Consider the following 17,610-nt stretch of genomic DNA (forward strand, 5'->3'; position numbering starts at 1 on the left):
CCTCAGGCAAGCCACTTTCCTTCTCTGGGCAGCCATCGTACCAGGGCTTAGGGTAGACCACGGTTTCTCAGCCTTCACACTAGTGACGGTGACAGCACCGGGAACAAATAATTCTTCCTTGTGGGGCCGTCCTGTGCATCGTAAGGTGTTTAGCAGCATCCCTGGCCTCTACCCACCAGGTACCAGTAACACCCTTTCCATCATGGCAGCCCAAAGTGTCCCCAGATAAGTGCCCCCCAGGGGACAAAATCCCCCCCTGTTGAGAACCATCGAATTAAATGATCTCAGGGCGCGCCTGGGTGGCTCAGTCGGTTAGGCGTCCAACCTCGGCTCAGGTCATGATGTCGCGGTTCATGAGTTCAAGCCCTGCCTCGGGCTCTGTGCCGACAGCTCAGAGCCTGGAGCTTGGAGGCTGCTCTGGATTCTGTGTCTCCCTCTCCCTCTGCCCCTCCCCAGCTCGTGCTCTGTGTCTCCCTCTCTCTCTCTCAAAAATAAACATTAAAAAACATTTTGTGCAATGATCTCAGGTTCATGCTGGCCCTCATATTTTAAGATTTATTTTAAGAATGACGAACAGCATTTTTGAAGCCTAGCTTCAAGAAATGAAACCTGTATTATTAAGACTATAGTACCATTACTCTCTGATTACTACTAATAAATAAAACATAACAGCTCATATTTATTGAATATTCTCACATGACTATCGCTGGGTAACTGCTTCTTCTGTTTCGTAAAATAAATCACTCCCTGAGGTGGGTACTATTATTATGTGCTTACAGCAGATAAGGCAACTGAGGCTGAGGCCAGTTAAATAACCAGATCACACAGCCAGAGTGTGGACGGATTGCATTTCTAACGCAGGCTTGCCCAATCCCCACGCCCGGGCTATACTTCTGTTATGTAAAAGGATTAGAAAATACAGATAAACAAAAAGCAAGACCGTAGTTTCTGGTAACAAGATTGCTAGGTGGGAGGCACTTCTGGTTTAAATTGGTGGGATCCAGCCTTTCCTATTCCATTCACCTTTCTGAAGCGGTCTGCAAGCAGCAACAAAGAGCAGCAAACAGAACATGCCGTCGGGAGGAAAGGCGGCAGTCCCCAACGCTGCCCCGGGGGGTAAAGAAGGGCTGACGATGACAGTGGGGTTTGGACCACACTGCGGGAGACCAAGAGCGAGGCGAGCCTTCGCGGTTCCTGGGCAGAGGGCAGACTCTCCCCAAGCAGTTTTCGACTCCCTGAGCCCTTCTGGACGCTGGCGAAGCCTGGGGCATGCGCAACAGGGAAGGCTGAGTCCCCGAGACACATGTGACAACACAGATGAACTGGATGAGGAGGCGTAAAGCCCAAGGAGACCCCAAAGAACTGGGACATTCTTGGGACTTCACACTTAGTCCCCACAGTGAGCTCACTGCCTAGAGTAGAGACCCACTCCAGGGCAGTGCTGGTGAGACAGGGTTCCGAGAAAATTCGCAGAAAAATGCCTAGACACCTGCTGCTTCGGCTCCCCGCCCCCCATCCCCCCGACCATCCCCTCTCCCCACGCCTGCCTTTCACAAAGAACTCGTCTGAAAAGAAGAATGCCCCTCATTCTGTGTTGATGTGGAGGAACCAGCATGAAAAATAAAAAGACAGAGGACATCGTAAAAAAGGAAACAATAAATGCTGAAGCGGCTGTGGTACCAAGTAGGAGAAACTACTGAACAGACGTTTCTCTGTGAAATATGAAACGTAAAGAAATGATGGCCTTCCTAAAATAAATCTCAAGATCAGGAAATCAAAGGGTCAAAGAGGAGACTGTGAAAAGGAGAAGGGCGTGGGGGAAAAAAAAAAAAAAAAGCCCTGTTCCGGAAGTGGGTGGGAGAGAACAAAATCAAGCCGTTCTAGTCTAAAAGCCATACTAGAAACCGACAAGTGGAAAAAGATTAAAAATATAACCAGGGACGTGATGTCCAGGTGGAAGACTGAACAAAATGAGGCAGAAAAGAAAGAAAGGATGAGAGGAAAAATGATCCGTATGGAATCCAAAGGAAATCTGACTTCCGCCTAACTGGTGTGGCTCAAGGCGAAATAAGGAAACAGACAAAGGAAGCAGAAAACAGCACAACTCCCTCCACTTACGTCCCGATGAGCCCCTTGTAAGTTGAACATACCGCGAGTCGAAAATGCGTTTCCTGCACTTAACCTACGGAACGGCACTGCTTAGCCCGGCTGCGCTCAGAACACTTACATCAGCCTCCACTTGGGCGAAGTCATTGGACACGAAGCCCACTTGATAATAAAGTGTTGAATATCTCAGGGGATTTATTGAATACTTTAGTGAACATGGAGGGCAGAACGGTCGTATGGACGCGCCGTGGTCGCGAGCGTGTGGGTTGTTGACCCTCGGGATCGCGGTGGCCGACCGGGAGTTGGGGTCACGGCCGCTGTGCAGCGTCACGAGAGAGCCGGGCAACATATATGGCCCGTGCTGGCGGGAAAAGATCAAACTTAAGAACTCAAAGTACGCTTTCTACCGAACGTGTGTTGTTTTTGCACCCTCCTAACCTAGAAAAAATCATTAAGTCAAACCATCGTACGTTGGGGACTGTCAGTATTAGAATCTCTAATAGCAGAAAACTGCTCCGAAACTAAAGGAAAACATATGCAGATTTTCTGTCTCCCAGAAAAAAATAAGACTCATCAACACTGAGATGTGTATGTCATGGTAACATTAAGGGACTAGAGGGTTAAACAAAAAAATCTTTTGGCTATCCAGGCAAAAAATTCTGGTGAGCTATAAAGAGGAAGAAATCAGGCTGGCCTCAAATTTCTGCACTAGAACAATGAAATGTCTAGTAATCTTCAGAGAAAGGAGCACACCCCCAGTATGTTACAGATCTAGTGCTTGTGTGTATTCAGAGATTGTCTTCTTTAAGAAAAAACCAGGGTCGCTTGGGTAGCTCAGCCGGTTAAGAGTCTGACGTTGGGTCAGGTCATGATCTGGAGGTCTGTGGGTTCGAACCCCGCATCGGGCTCTGTGTGGACAGCTCAGAGGCTGGAGCCTGCTTTGGATTCTGTGTCTCCCTCTCTCTCTGCCCCTCCCCTGCTCACACTCTGTCCCTCTCTCTCAAAGATCAATAAACTTAAAAAAAAAAAAAAAAAAAAAAGACAAACCATATGTGTAGTTGAAATTTGGAAAGTAGGGAGAATAATGAAGAAATAGACATGTATTCATTCGTAATCTCACTCCTAAAACAGCCTGCCCGACAGTTGCATATTCCCGATGCCTTTGCACACATCTCTTCTGATGGGATCCTCTCTGATGTAACATCCCCGGGTCATTATTATTGTCAGTCGGCAGGTGCAGGAACTTGGGCTCAGAGCGGTCAGTGGCTTGCCTTCAGAGTTCCGTAGTGGAACCACCACACCCGGGCTTCCTGGCCCTCGAGCCCAGGAGCAGCTCCATCCAACACAACTTTCAGTGATGATGGGCATTTCTAGCTGTTCCATCCGGAATGGTAGACCCTAGTCTCAAGTAGTGAGCTGAGCCCCTGAAACGTGGCCCACGTGACTGAGACACTGGAATTCTCAATTTCCTTCCTTTTTAACGAATTCAAACTTGCAGAGCAGCGTGTGGCCTGAAGCTCTGTATTTGGCCAGCCCGGCCCTGGAGATCTCGTTGGCATTCTTTTCCCTTCTAAGAAAACGGCTGGCCACCTTCCATTCAGCATCCCCCAACCCCATCCACATCAAGTTCGCCCAAAGCCTGGCCCATGAGTCAACCGTGATAACCGGGACCAGCCAGAGCTTCTGGCACCTGTCTTATTGGGCCGCAGCCTCCTTCAAGGGCATCCCCACCCCTGGAGGCTTCCGCTGAGTTGCGCCAGCTTCTAATGGCAGAGGGGACGGGCCAGGCAGCTGAGAGATATTTCACCTGAGGCCATGACTCCCTCGACCGTGGGCCACCTCAGCAAGATGACCGACCTGTCCTGAACAAAGTGGCGAGGAGGCCAGTTGCTGACTCAGAGATGACCCAGAAAGGGAGTCTGTGCAGGACCAGACACCTGCCCCAGCCAGAAGTTAAATTTCAAAGGAATGAGGCCTTGGGATCACGTGACTCTGTGCTTCGACCCGAATCTGCCCTTGAGGGATCAAGGGAAGTCTCCATTTGCAGACCAGCAGAAGGAGCGTCCGTGCAGCCAAGTGGCTGGTCTGAGTTCATGGAAAAGAGGACCCAGACGCAGAGGTGGGACAGATGTGCTGTGGGCTGGAGTAAAATCATGGATCCACCCGGACCCTACTCCCTGGTCCATTATTTATTTAATCTTATTTTTTGAGAGCGAGACAAAGCACGAACAGGAGAGGGGCAGAGAGAGGGAGACACAGAATCCGAAGCAGGCTCCAGGCTCTGAGCTGTCGGCACAGAGCCTGACGCGGGGCTCGAACTCACGGAGTGCGAGATCATGACCTGAGCTGAAGTCGGACGCTTAACCGACTGAGCCACCCAGGCACCCCTCCCTGGTCCACTGTTTAAATGGCAACCAGAGCCGGGTGTGGTGAGATCTGCTTTTGAATTCTGCCTGGTCCTCAAGAGATCACTGTTCCTCACCAGACCTCTGTTTCTATAGCTGTAAAATAGGAATTTTAAAAGGGAGTGGAGATTTTAAATATACCATCCTAGGATCCCTAGTGCTCTGCAAACCACTTGACATTAGATTCGGATTTGGGTCCGTGTAAGCCCTTTTCTGGGATTTTACACCAATGAAAACCATGTAAACTAGAGATCATAAACCGGTGACCATGGGCTTGCTACTGTTTGCCGATGTGGGCTTTTTGTTTTTGTTTTTGTTTTTGTTTGCCTACACTTTGCTCTTACTAAGTCAATCTTTTAAAACTCTGAGCTTCCACATAAAAGCACAGTTTCAAGCTTCTTTTGAAAAAGCAGGAGATCTGGCATCGTGGGGCTCACGTTCTCATGAACCGGGCAGCAGTCGGTGTTCTTGGACAGGCCTGTACTTCCCGTGTGTCGCTGTCCCCAACTCCTCCCTGCTGCCCTCGAGACGCTGAAGCCCAGCGCCAGCTCTCATTTGTCACCAAGCTTGGGCTTTTCCACTCCCCTTCCAAAGGGGTGGTTTTCCGTACCCACAGCACTGGCAGACTTGAGGAAACGATGTGATGTTTCTCACGCCAGCCCACTCCACTCACTCACTTGTCGCCCGCCCTTGAGTTTGAACTGCCTGACTTGGATCGTTTCTTCATTCATTGAACAGATATCCATTGAGGCCCTGGAGATAGACGTGAACGGGTAAAGGCAAGAGTCCTGTTTGTTTGGAGCTTAGGGTCTGGTTGGGGGAAGAGAGAACAGGAAGCCAGCAAACGAGAAGTACTCGAGTTAATTGTGAAGCACTTGACGAGAGCAAGGCCAGACAACATGGAAATCAGACCATAATCGAAAGCCTGGTCAGAGTGGGACTCCCGGAGGAGGTGACCTTTGAGAGGAGGGCCAAACAACAAGCAGGAGCCAGCTGCACCCGTGGTCAGGGTTGAGGGGACCCAGCAGAGGGGGCAGAGGGTGCAAAGACCTGGAGGCAGGAACTGGCTCGGCCTGCTTGGTCTCTGAGAGCCCACCACTTAGTGTGTGCGTAGGCACCCTCCCTCTCCAGGCCTTGCCTGCACGCCTCCTGCGTGATTTTTGCTCTCTGGAAGTCGGTTCCGTCCTCAAGGCCTGGCAGGGATGGGGGGTGAGGGCCAGTGGTACTTATTAATTCCCCGCCAGATGTCTGGCATCCAGCTGGCGATTGTGCATCCAGTTGCCCACAGGAAGCTGAGCTGGGGCAGGCAAGCAATTTGGGGTCACCTCGGCCCTGCTCCAATCCCTAACTAACCAGCAAGGTAATGAAACACGCTCTTGACCCACTTACTGGCAAAGCCCCATGCCGGCCAAGGATCAACTTCCCAATTCCCGCCATTTGCCTCGGGTCACCTCCCCAGCTGACCTGTGCTGTATCTGGAGTGTTCCTCTGCAAAGGACTATTGTTGACATCTTGGCGAGAGCACCCGGGCGGGGCGGGGTGGGGGGGAGAGAAAGAGGGAGCGAGTAGAGGGAGGAGAGAGAAAGAAACAGAGGGAGAACAGGGGAGGGGAGGAGAGGGAGAGGGAGAATACAGGCCTGGGACTCGGAGCCTTTGAAAGGCAACCCTTACAGCCAGAATTTACCAGAAACCGCCCCCCGTCCACTATATAATACGCGGTAATTGTACACTTCACCAGAGGACCTATAAGATGGCACCCCCGAAGCAGATGTATTTGAATGTTCACAGAAGCTTTACTCGTAGTTGCCCCAATCTGGAAACAATGCAAATGTCCGGCGGCAGGAAGACGAACAGATAGAGGGTGGTGTGCGCACAGGATGGAATACTACTCAACAGTAACAAAGAATAGACCGCTGACATACACAGCCACGTAGAGGAGCCTCATGGGCATTGTGTGGAGCAAAAAGCATACAAGCTCATCCTGTCTGATTCCGTTTAAGTCCCAAGAACACGCAAAACCCATCTATAGCAGGGGAAATCACAGCAGTGTTTTGGGAAGGGGCATAAGGATTGACCTGAAGGGGGCAAGAGGGAACCTTCTGGGGGTGATGGAAGTGTTCTGTATCTCGAAGGGGATGTGATACGGGTGAGTACGTTTGTTAAACCTCCCATTGTACACTTAACAGCGGATGCATTTGGGGCGCCTGGGTGGCTCAGTCGGTCGAGCGTTCGACTCTTGATTTTGGCTCATGTCATGATCTCACCGTTGGTGAGTTCGAGCCCCTCCTTGGGCTCTGTGTGGACAGTGTGGTGCCTGCTTGGGATTCTCTCTCTCTCCCTCTCTCTCTGCCCCTCCCTGCTTGCTCTTTCTTTCTCTCTCAGAAAATAAACTAAAAAACTTAAAAAAAAAAAAAAAAAAACCAATGGATGCATTTGATGGTATGTAAGTTATAGCTCATAAAGCTGATTTTTGAAAAGCCGTGTTTTGTTTTGTTTTGTTTTGTTTTGTTTTTCTCTCCTGCTGTTGCCCTAAGATGTATTCAGCAGGGGATGTTCTTCTGTGGTCACTGGGATAAAAACTCCTGCAGACCTCGTGACTTCTCCCATCACTGTTGAGAAGTAACTAAAGTCCTCCGGTTACTTTAATACACAAGCACGGTCTCAATTCCGAGATCAGAACGGGCAGTTCCAGGTGATGATTGAAACAATGAGCTTGGTCGCAAGTGAAGCCTTTTCCAGCCCCCCACCTGGGAGCTCCACAGGCCCGGAGCCCAGTATGAGGGCTCTCCTTTAGGGTTGGTCCTCTCCCTTTTTCTGGAGTTTCTAGGTTTCTGACAGGCCCTGTGAGAGAAGGCATGGGGGCGGGCAGAGGCAGGTCAGCGCCCGACGGGCTTCTCTGCCCAGCTGGCTGTGCCTTCTGGGCCCGGGGTCTGGCACATTCTCTGACATGTTCTCTTGTGAGCATCACAGGGGGTGGAGGTGAGAAGGTACCCCCCCCCCAGCACCTGCCAGAACACTCCCCTTTGGGGAGATGCTTTTCTCTGATAGGCTGCTCCCCTCCCGTGCTTGGATTTCCATGGGTCTGCTGCAGATGAGCTCTTTGGGGGGCCCTACAGCACCTGAAAGCAAACCTCCTAGGCAGGGCTTAAGTTCTGGTGAACTTCTCTCCTCGTGACCCACCTCCGGTCCTCCAGAAACACTTGGCCTTTACCCTTCTCGCCTCTTTGGAGTATGGGTCCAGCTAGGGTTGCCAGACGAAATAGAGTTGCAAAATTTCAGGTAAACAATGAATAATTATTTTTAGTATAAGTGTCTCCCACATATGACATGGGCGATGCTTATGCTAAAAAAAAAAGAAAAAATTATTCATTGTTACCTGGCACTGACTGGACGTTTGGGAACAGCCTGCTTAGCTTCTCCCGCCTCCCCCTCCTGCCGTAGCTTCAGGCTGAGCAGAGGCCCGGGAGCCAGCACGCCTGGTTCTTATCCAGCAGGCTGCCCTGGCGGTCACTCTCATCACTCTGTGCCTCAGTTTCCTTATCTGTAAAACGGAGATCATCATGGGACCGACTTCACAAGGTCGTTCTGACAAGCGCAAGTCAATTGAGATAGCAGTTGGGACGGGGTCTAACGCGCAGTAAGTTCCCGGTACGTGAAGGTATGATCAGTCTTGAAATGGTGCTGGTGTTGCCATCATGCCAAGAGGGAGTGCGGTAGCCTCCAGTTAGCTTCTGCTCTGGAGGAGAAAAGCCATAATAGAAGGGTGAGGCTCCGGGGATGGGGCGTTGGCAGGGGACAGGGTGGTTATTAGGAGCGTGCTCTTTACGAGAAGTGGGGCGGAGGCAAGCAATGGCGGGCCACACATGGCGAGACCAGGCCAGTGGGCTCGAGGACTGGGAGAGGCTCCAGGGATGCCAGAGAGTCGAAGGATGTGGGAGTGCAACAGGGGTAACCGTGGATCGTGCGGAGTGGCACAGAGGCACAAGCTCTGGAGCCGGATCGCCTGGGTTCGAGTTCTGTCTCTACCTCAGCAACCCTGGGCAAGTCACCCGACTCAGTTGTCCCCTCAGTAGAGTGGAGAACGTAGTGCCTGCTTCCCAGTGATGGTGGGATGGAAGGAGTTAACGTGTGTGAATTGCTCGGCAGAGCGCATGGGCAACAGTAAGCACCTCGGTCGTTGCTAGTGCTCCTTTTACTTGGGAGTCCCTTAAATGCTTAAAGAAAAGAGGTTAGGGGCGCCTGGGTGGCGCAGTCGGTTAAGCGTCCGACTTCAGCCAGGTCACGATCTCGCGGTCCGTGAGTTCGAGCCCCGCGTCGGGCTCTGGGCTGATGGCTCAGAGCCTGGAGCCTGTTTCCGATTCTGTGTCTCCCTCTCTCTCTGCCCCTCCCCCGTTCATGCTCTGTCTCTCTCTGTCCCACAAATAAATAAACGTTGAAAAAAAAAATTAAAAAAAAAAAAAAAGAAAAGAGGTTAAAATTAGAATTCTTGTCTAGACTAATTCGTTTGTGCGCGACAACATTACCCTGAGACTGAATGACTTCGGTCACAGCTCTATGTGCACGACCGAATCAATGTCCTTTTCCAACCTCCCCTCAAAAGTGGGGGCTAGGAATAGTATTTCTCATTGAATGAGTTCATACATGGAAAGTGCTGGAACTTAATAAACACTCAAAGCTGTTGGTGGTTTCGGTTGTCATTGTTCCTGCCATTCTTTTGCATAGGGACGTGAGGCAGGCTAGAAAAGGAAACTGGTTTTTCAGAGGACTTTGTGTGTCCCATCAATGCTGGACCATTATGATGTTCTCTTTTCTTTCCTTTTCGTGCCCTTGTCAGGATGACCCAGTAACAGGGTTACCCTGGCCTCACACCATGAATTGGGAAGTGTTCTCTCTCTCTATTCTCTGGAAGCACTTGTGTAAGATGTGTGTTACTTACTTGTCAAAAGTTTGGGAGAATTACCGTTGAAGCCAGCAAGCCTGAGACTTGTTTTTTTGCAGGAAGGTTTTTAATAATCGATTCCATTTCTTTAATAGATACTGAAACGTTCAGCTTTTCTCTCTCTTTTTCTGATGGTTGGAGACATTTTGTTTTCCGAGGAGCTTTTCTGTTTCTTCTAAGTTATCACATTTATTGATATAAAGTTGTTCATACAATCCATTTATTATCCTTTGGAAACTGTGAGATTAGATCAGTTTATGAGCGTGGGGCCCCGTGATGGGATTACAGCCTTTGGGAAAAAAAGTGAGCTTTCTGCGTGCACACAGCCAAGTATGGACCAGGTGAGGACACAATGAGAAGACGCCCATCTGGGAGGAGAGCTGTCACCAGAACCCAAATCTGCTGGCACCTTGATCTTAGATCTTCTAGCTTTCAGGATTGCGGGAAAGAAATGCCTGTTGTTTGAGTCACTCAGTCCATGGCGTTTGGTTATTTCAGCCCCATGGTACATAAAACAAGATAGACGTGGCCTGTCTTCCTGAGCCAGCAGCAAAATTTGACAGAAAATAATTGTATACTTTAAAAAACAGTTGCATTATGGAACATGGGACCAAACATGGGTTGAAGAATGTCAAGTTTGCAACAGAATGTGATCCAGATTCCTGGGGTGTGGCGGCGGGGGACGGGGCGTGGTGGTTTGCACGGATGTTCTGCCTAGAAGCTCACAGCAGCGTCCTGGAGCATAGGCACCAGCTCTCGGTATGTGATTGCCAAATTGTCATGAATTTGGCCAGCCGGTTGTGAAACATAGATATTGTTTAAAATGGAATTATACGAACTTGTGATTCAATATATTAAAACAGAGGTAATAGATACGCAAAGCTCACCACTTCCTGATTATTTTACTCTCATCTGTGGTCTTAGGATTACCTATATCTGCTTTATTTACATCAGTATGTGTGGAGGAAATGCTACGTAGCGATGCGATATCGCCAGGCTCATTCCAACGCTGTGTTCAGTGATGTCTCTTGATAGCTTGAAATCAACTACTTGGGGGTATTTACACCGTAGAAGTTGACAAACACCCCAAATCAGGGCTTAGCTTTTTGTTTTGTGGCTTGTCTGGATTTAAGAGAGTGATGGAAAATGGTCAAAGTGCAGATCAAACTTAACAATGTGTTGCGGTCACAGCGGTTACGTGGTGAATAGCCCACCCCCGCCCCGGCAAGATGGGGAATATTCTTCCAGTATTTGAAAACTCTCACTTGATTCAGGAAAGAAGTGACTCGCGTCATTGGTGAATGAGTGAATTCCTGACATACTTCATTGTTTCCCTCTTGTCTTAATTATTTTTTTTTTTAATTTTTTTTTTTCAACGTTTATTTATTTTTGGGACAGAGAGAGACAGAGCATGAACGGGGGAGGGGCAGAGAGAGAGGGAGACACAGAATCGGAAACAGGCTCCAGGCTCTGAGCCATCAGCCCAGAGCCTGACGCGGGGCTCGAACTCACAGACCGCGAGATCGTGACCTGGCTGAAGTCGGACGCTTAACCGACTGCGCCACCCAGGCGCCCGACTTGTCTTAATTATTAATGTAAATAAAAACATAAGCTGACGTTCATAGTAGAACCAAATTCATTGGTCAACGAATGAGTGACTTCTTAGCTGAATTGAATAGTAATCAAGCACTTTTACACACACACGCGCGCACACACACACAGACACACAGAAAGAGCTTTGCAGAGCGCCCATTGTTCAACATTTACCATCATACCTGTGCTCCTGAGAGACTTGGTGAGCAGAGTCTGTGAGGGTCATTTGAGTTTGAGAAGAACCAGCCATAGGGGACCGTTCCATGATTGGCGGGGTCACATTTGCTGGTTAAAGGGCAGTGACTATGCCTTACTCATTTTCCTGGCCTCAACTCCTGGTCCGGTCGTTGAGAAAACAGGATGCGTCTTCGAGGTACGGAAGTGGATTGTGGGTATATCTCACAAGTCTTCCCCAGCTCAGTAAATGACAACTGCTGAGATCAACAATTGAAATGGCTCCTGGTTCCTCTCTTTGCCTTGCACCTCTTAACAGATTCTCCACACAGCTGTCAGGCTCTTCCTTGGAAACAAACCCAGAATTTGACCACTTCTCACAACCTCCACTGCCCCACCCCCCCCCACCCCCCCCCGAGACCCTGGTCACTAGTAATTTTTGCTTGGATGATTGCCAAAGACATCAGTCCCTCTGATCCTGCCCTTGCCTCTCTGTTAGATGGATTAACTCATCCTAGTGTCTGCACGTAGCTGATGCCTGGCCTGTGTGGCCGAGGGTATGTTCTGTTCAGCTGGTGCCTGTTGAGATGGAATACAGGTCAATGTCCTGTGGACTCTGAATGAAGTCAACCAAACCCACTGGGAGTGAGAAATAAGGAGCATAAAATGGCACCAGACAGCACCAAATTCAAGAAATAGTCTGTGTTTACTGGAACATGGAAGGTCATTGCCTTGAGAGAACATAAGAAAGCAAGGTCAGGACAGTAAGTAGTTTTATTCAACAGTGGCCATGTGAATAATAAGACACTCTTTATGATGGATCCTATGGGATACCGATGGTCAGAAGTGAAGGCATTGTCATTACTGCACTCTTGTTTCTAGAACATTTCCATCACCCCAGAAGGTGCCCTTGTGCTCCTTTGCAGCTCTCCTTCCCCCCCACCCCCCCACAACACCTCCTGCCTGAGCCCTGACAACTGCTGATCTATTTTGTTCTGGATCTTTAATATTACATTGTCAACTTGTCATAGGTTCTAATACTCAGCTGGTAACAGTTGGGGGTACTTGGTTAAGAGCGATGACTCTGGGGGCACCTGGGTGGCTCAGTCGGTTGAGCATCCACCTTTGGCTCAGGTCATGATCTCATGGTCCGTGAGTTCGAGCCCCACATCGGGCTCTGTGCTGACAGCTCGGAGCCTGGAGCCTGCTTCGGATTCTGTGTCTCCCTCTCTCTCTGCCCCTTCCCCGCTCATGTTCCGTGTCTCTCTGTCTCTCAAAAATGAGTAAACGTTAAAAGAAAATTAAAAAAAAAAAAGAGCGATGACTCTGGAGGCCAACTGCCTTTTTCTGCACAATCATCGCCTTGCTCGTGACCTCCTTGCATCTCTGCTTCCTGACCCATAAAATGGGGATGCTTACTCCTCTGGGATTTTGTGAGGATTAAACAGTTCCTGGTACTTAACAGCCCAATAAATGTCGCTTATTCTTATTACTGTTTGCAGAGTGTGCGTTATGTGTTGGTCATCGTGCTAAGTGTCATGTAATGGATGTGCCAGTGGCCACTGCTGCACTCTCCACATCTCCCCTGGCACTCACCAGTCTGCACGTGCCAGTACCCTCTTACTGAACCTGAGATGCTCTGCACAAGTGCGTTCTCTCACCGCACGTGGGGCAGGCTGGAAATGCTGGAGAGTTCATGCTCCCAGGAGCACCCTTCAACCAGTGACGGCCAGGAGTTGGCAGGTGAAAAGCCAGCTTCCTTGCCTCCCAGGAGGACAGCTCTGAAGCATGAGCTACACTCTCTCCCAGGGTCCCCCATCAGGACTGAGCCCCAACTGCCCACAGGGTTAATCTTCTCATTAATACACTGTCTGTACTGGCTTCCTTCTGTTTCACTTCCCTGTTGCCTTTCCAGAACTTTCTGGGATCCTCTACCAACTAAACTATGTTCAGTCTCATGCTCATCTCGGCGTCTACTTCTGAAACGACGGAGTGTTTTGTTTAATCCTCAATAGTCCTGTAAAATGGACAGATGTCACTTCCCCCTTGCACACTTGAGCAAAATGGGGCTCAGGTGATGTTATCTGTTCAAGGCCAAAGCTCTGGGCACTCACGCTCTCCACAGCCTCCCTGAGGAACATGCTCTGATGGGCGCTGCCCCAGGACCTCTTCTCGCCCTGCCACCTGGGGCTCCGCTGACCCCTCCTGAACTACATCTCCCCCTTGCAGGAAGGCCGCTGCCTGTTTGTCATCCTGCTCATGGCGGTGTACTGGTGCACGGAGGCCCTGCCCCTCTCGGTGACAGCCCTGTTGCCCATCATCCTCTTCCCCTTCTTGGGCATCCTGCCCTCCAACAAGGTCTGCCCCCAGTACTTCCTGGACACCAACTTCCTCTTCCTCAGCGGTCTGATCATGGCCAGCGCCATTGAGGAGTGGAACCTGCACCGGAGAATCGCCCTCAAGGTCCTGATGCTCGTTGGGGTCCAGCCAACCAGGTAAGAGGGACCGCATCCCTTGGAGCCCAAACCCACCCTTCCTGGTCTGGTCTGGTCACCCAGGTCAACAGCTCATCATGTCCCACATGCCATTGATTCATTCAATCCCCGGATATTTCGCAAGCCAGACACAGTGCTGGGCTCCTGGGTGGCTCTCAGAAGTGCATGAGAATCACCTGGGGAGGCCACCTGAAATGCATACCCCAGGCCCCACATGGGGGGATTCATGTCCAATAGTTTTAGAGAGGACCATTTTAGCGGTGTGACTCGGGCCACTGGGGGCTGAATCCCACCTTTCCTGCTCTGGGAAATGACTTCACTCCTCTCTCTTTGCCTGTAAAGTGAAGGTATAATAGCTTAGACCTGTAAGAGTGCAGTAAATCCTGGCCAATATCATCCTACTTTGCTATTTAATAGCCCAGATGCCAAGGCTGGTGGGGAACGGGGGACAAGATGGCCTTGGAGAGATAGGGTGGCAGGGTCCATTTCTGCAGGGCCTCAGGCTCCCTGGCTAGGATTTGAACTTTTGTTCTAAGAGAAATTAAACGACCTTTAAATAGGGTTTCAAGGGTGCCTGGGTGGCTCAGTCGGTTAAGCGTCCAGCTTTGGCTCAGATCATGATCTCGCTGTCCATGAGTTCGAGTCCCGCATCGGGCTCTGTGCTGACAGCTCGGAGCCTGGAGCCTGTTTCAGATTCTGTGTCTCCTTCTTTGTCTGCCCCTCCCTCGCTCCTGTTCTGTCTCTCTCGCTCTCAAAAAAGTAAATAAATAAACATTAAAAAAAAATTTTAAATAGGGTTTCACTGTTCTTTTAATCTTTTTTTTCTTTGCAATTTGTTGCATCTTAAAGATCCCTTGTTAGAATAATGTTTTTAAATGTCTAAAGCTCACAACACATAGGATGGAAAAAAACAACAACCACAGCAAAAATGCAGTCATCCAAGTAGATTTTTAAAAACACACATATTTGTGGGGCGCCTGGGTGGCTCAGTCAGTTGGGCATCCGACTTTGGCTCAGGTCATGATCTCGCAGTTGATGAGTTCGAGCCCCGCATCGGGCTCTGTGCTGACAGCTCGGAGCCTGGATCCTGCTTCGGAATCTGTGTCTCCCTCTCTCTCTGCCCCTCCCCTGCTCATGCTCTGTCTCTGTCTCTCTCAAAAATAAACAAACATGAAAAAAATTAATTAAAAAAACCCCCACACACATTTGTGATATAGTCCCATATGCACTCCTTTACAGTAAATGATAAGATCTAGTGACTGACCTAATAACAACTACAATAACTCCCTCTAGTCCCAGTGTCAGTGATATTCCAAGATGTTCGCGACTATTACGGCATGATATGAAAATATCTGTGATCTTAATTGGCGACCGAGTCCCAGGCACTTCTGCTCCTATTGAACTTTGTTGCCTTTGTCTATCCCCAAAGGAAATACTTGATTTCTATTAGATATTAATACAATAAAGATGCACCTCCCCCTCATTTCTATCCTGAATTTTATCCACACTGGTCATGAATCTCTGCTTTAAAGAGTTCTAAGGTGGGGAATGACGTGACTAGATTTGCATGAAAAAAACCACGCACAATTCCCCTAGGCTGCCGCGTGGAGAGCAGACGAAGAGTGAGACGCTGGATGCAGCCTCGTTAGGAGACTGTCCTGGGCGTCCAGGCGAGACAGGGTGACGGCTTGGACTGGGGTGATGGCAGTGGAGATGAGCTTTGGAAGCTCTTTGGTTGATAAAGTAGCCGGGGGTAATGGTTAGGGAGAAGGTTCTACGTAACTCCTAGGTTTCTAGTATCGACCCTGAGTCCAGCACTCTGCCCGACTCTGTAGCTGTGTTTCCTCATGTCTGTGGGAGAGAGTCTAGCTGTAGAAGTGATTCCAAGAAGTGATTTCGTTTCAGAACAACGAAAAACAGTGTGACGCTAATCCAGAAATGGATTTTTAAATGCCGCATAACATTCTAGAAGAAATCTCAATCGGTGGAGGAAGGAAAGGATTATTCAGTAAACAGTGAAGGTTGGAATAACGGGCTTATCCTTTGAACAAAAAGAAACTACTTAGATCTTGCTTCGTACTATCCATCTAAACAAATTCCAGGTCGATTAAGGGTTCAATGTAAAGCGAAAAGATCATGGAAGTCGGATTCCTGTGGGTGGGTGGGAGGGGCCAAGCAGTGGCAGGCAGGCAGGGGGTCAGGGCCTGTCTGGGTGTGTTGGTGAGTTCAGGGGAGTCTGAGGCGGTACCTGGTAGGAATCGGAGGGGAACCGGGAGAGGAGGCTGGCAAAGGTGGTTTGAGGGGATACGGTGGATGGTCTTGGGGGCGAACCAAGGCAATTTTATTCTGTAATGGAAGCCATCAAGGACTGGGGAACAAAGGGGAGAAAATTTCGGGGCTGGGTGTCTTTGGACTATTTTGCCTGGGGGACCCATGGCCAGGTGAATCCGTGGCCATGTGGAATCTGTTTCCTTAGACCTGAGATAAGGCTGGCGAATGGATGTGGTCCCCACTCGGTCGCCTGGCTTGTCCCCTCTGGGCCTTGGCTTTCCATTGGTAAAACGAGTGGCTGGATTCCTCAAGGTGGCAAAGTGGGACCAGAGGACCTCCTGGGCCCCCGTTCTGGATACGTCTCTAACTCCCTCTGTTCCCAGGCTCATCCTGGGGATGATGGTGACCACCTCCTTCCTGTCCATGTGGCTAAGCAACACCGCCTCCACTGCCATGATGCTGCCCATCGCCAGCGCCGTCCTGAAAAGTCTCTTTGGCCAGGAGACTCGGAAGGACCTCGGCCAGCAGAGTGAAGAGAACGCAGGTGAGGCTGTGGAAAGGCACCGGGGCAGCCCCCCGACCCAGCACGCAAGAGTGGGAGCAGGGTGTCCAAAAGTTGCAGGGGAAGGTGAAGCAAACGCACTTGCTGAGCATATATTATGCGCCGAGTGTTTACACAATAATAGTAACTGACAATTAGCGAAGTCAAACCTTGACACCTTTCTTTCTTTAATTGCATTCACTGAGTGCCTACTGTGTACCGAGTGACGAGTTCAACACTTTGCCTACACTGTCTCTTTTACTTCTCAAAACAACCTTATGAAGTAGGTACTATACTTACGCCTGGGTTCAGAGCATTTGAAGAGATGCTCAGCATCGCTAATCCCCAGAGAAATGCAATGTGCACAGACCCTGTAACCCGGCGGTTTTGCTCCTGGATGCACATGCCAGAGGAGTTCCGACGCAGGTCCACGAGGGGACAGTTGGGACGGCGCTCACGGCCTCGTACTCTGTGGTGGGGTGACTTGGTAGCCACGTGAACGCAATCACCAATAAAGGGGAAGGTGAAGTGCGTGCTGTTGAGCCCCATGCTGCTTTTAGGAGCAAAGAATTCGTTCTAGAAACGGATCTCACAGAACACAGTCGGGATTGAAAGAAGCCAGAATGAGAGACAGGAGACAATGCCATTATGTAAATTAAAACTTCACGCAAGGGGCCACTTTGCAAGAACATAAGCAGATGAGAGACTACAGACTGAACACATCAGCACAGTTGCTCTGGGGAGGATGGGAGTGGGAAATGGGAACCAAAGGGACTAAATAAAGAAGTAAATAGGGACGCCTGGGTGCCTCCGTCGGTTAAGCATCCGACTTCGGCTCACGTCATGATCTCACAGTTCGTGAGTTCGAGCCCCGTGTCGGGCTCTGTGCTGACCCCTCAGAGCCTGGAGCCTGCTTCCGATTCTGTGTCTCTCTCTCTCTCTCTCTCTCTGCCCCTCCTCTGCTTGTGCTTGCTCTCTCTCTCTCTGTCTCAGAAATAAACATTAAAAAAAGAAAAAAACGAATAAAAAGAACAAAAGAAATAAAACAAAAGAACGGCCTTGTACAATAAGCAGTGAGAATGGGAT

General features: G+C 49.7%; 1 protein-coding gene across 3 annotated transcripts in view; it reads left to right on the top strand.

Annotated features, from left to right (window-relative positions):
• Positions 1-17,610, top strand: part of SLC13A3 (solute carrier family 13 member 3) — a 74,722-nt gene that overhangs the window by 15,109 nt on the left and 42,003 nt on the right. For all 3 annotated transcript variants that reach the window (XM_045444377.1, XM_045444378.1, XM_045444379.1), the window contains exons 2-3: positions 13,447-13,712; positions 16,367-16,527. In XM_045444377.1, the coding sequence (XP_045300333.1) occupies positions 13,447-13,712; positions 16,367-16,527 (427 nt within the window). The remainder of the gene's footprint in view (positions 1-13,446; positions 13,713-16,366; positions 16,528-17,610) is intronic.

This window comes from Leopardus geoffroyi, chromosome A3, assembly GCF_018350155.1.
Source record: "Leopardus geoffroyi isolate Oge1 chromosome A3, O.geoffroyi_Oge1_pat1.0, whole genome shotgun sequence".
NCBI lineage: Eukaryota > Metazoa > Chordata > Mammalia > Carnivora > Felidae > Leopardus > Leopardus geoffroyi.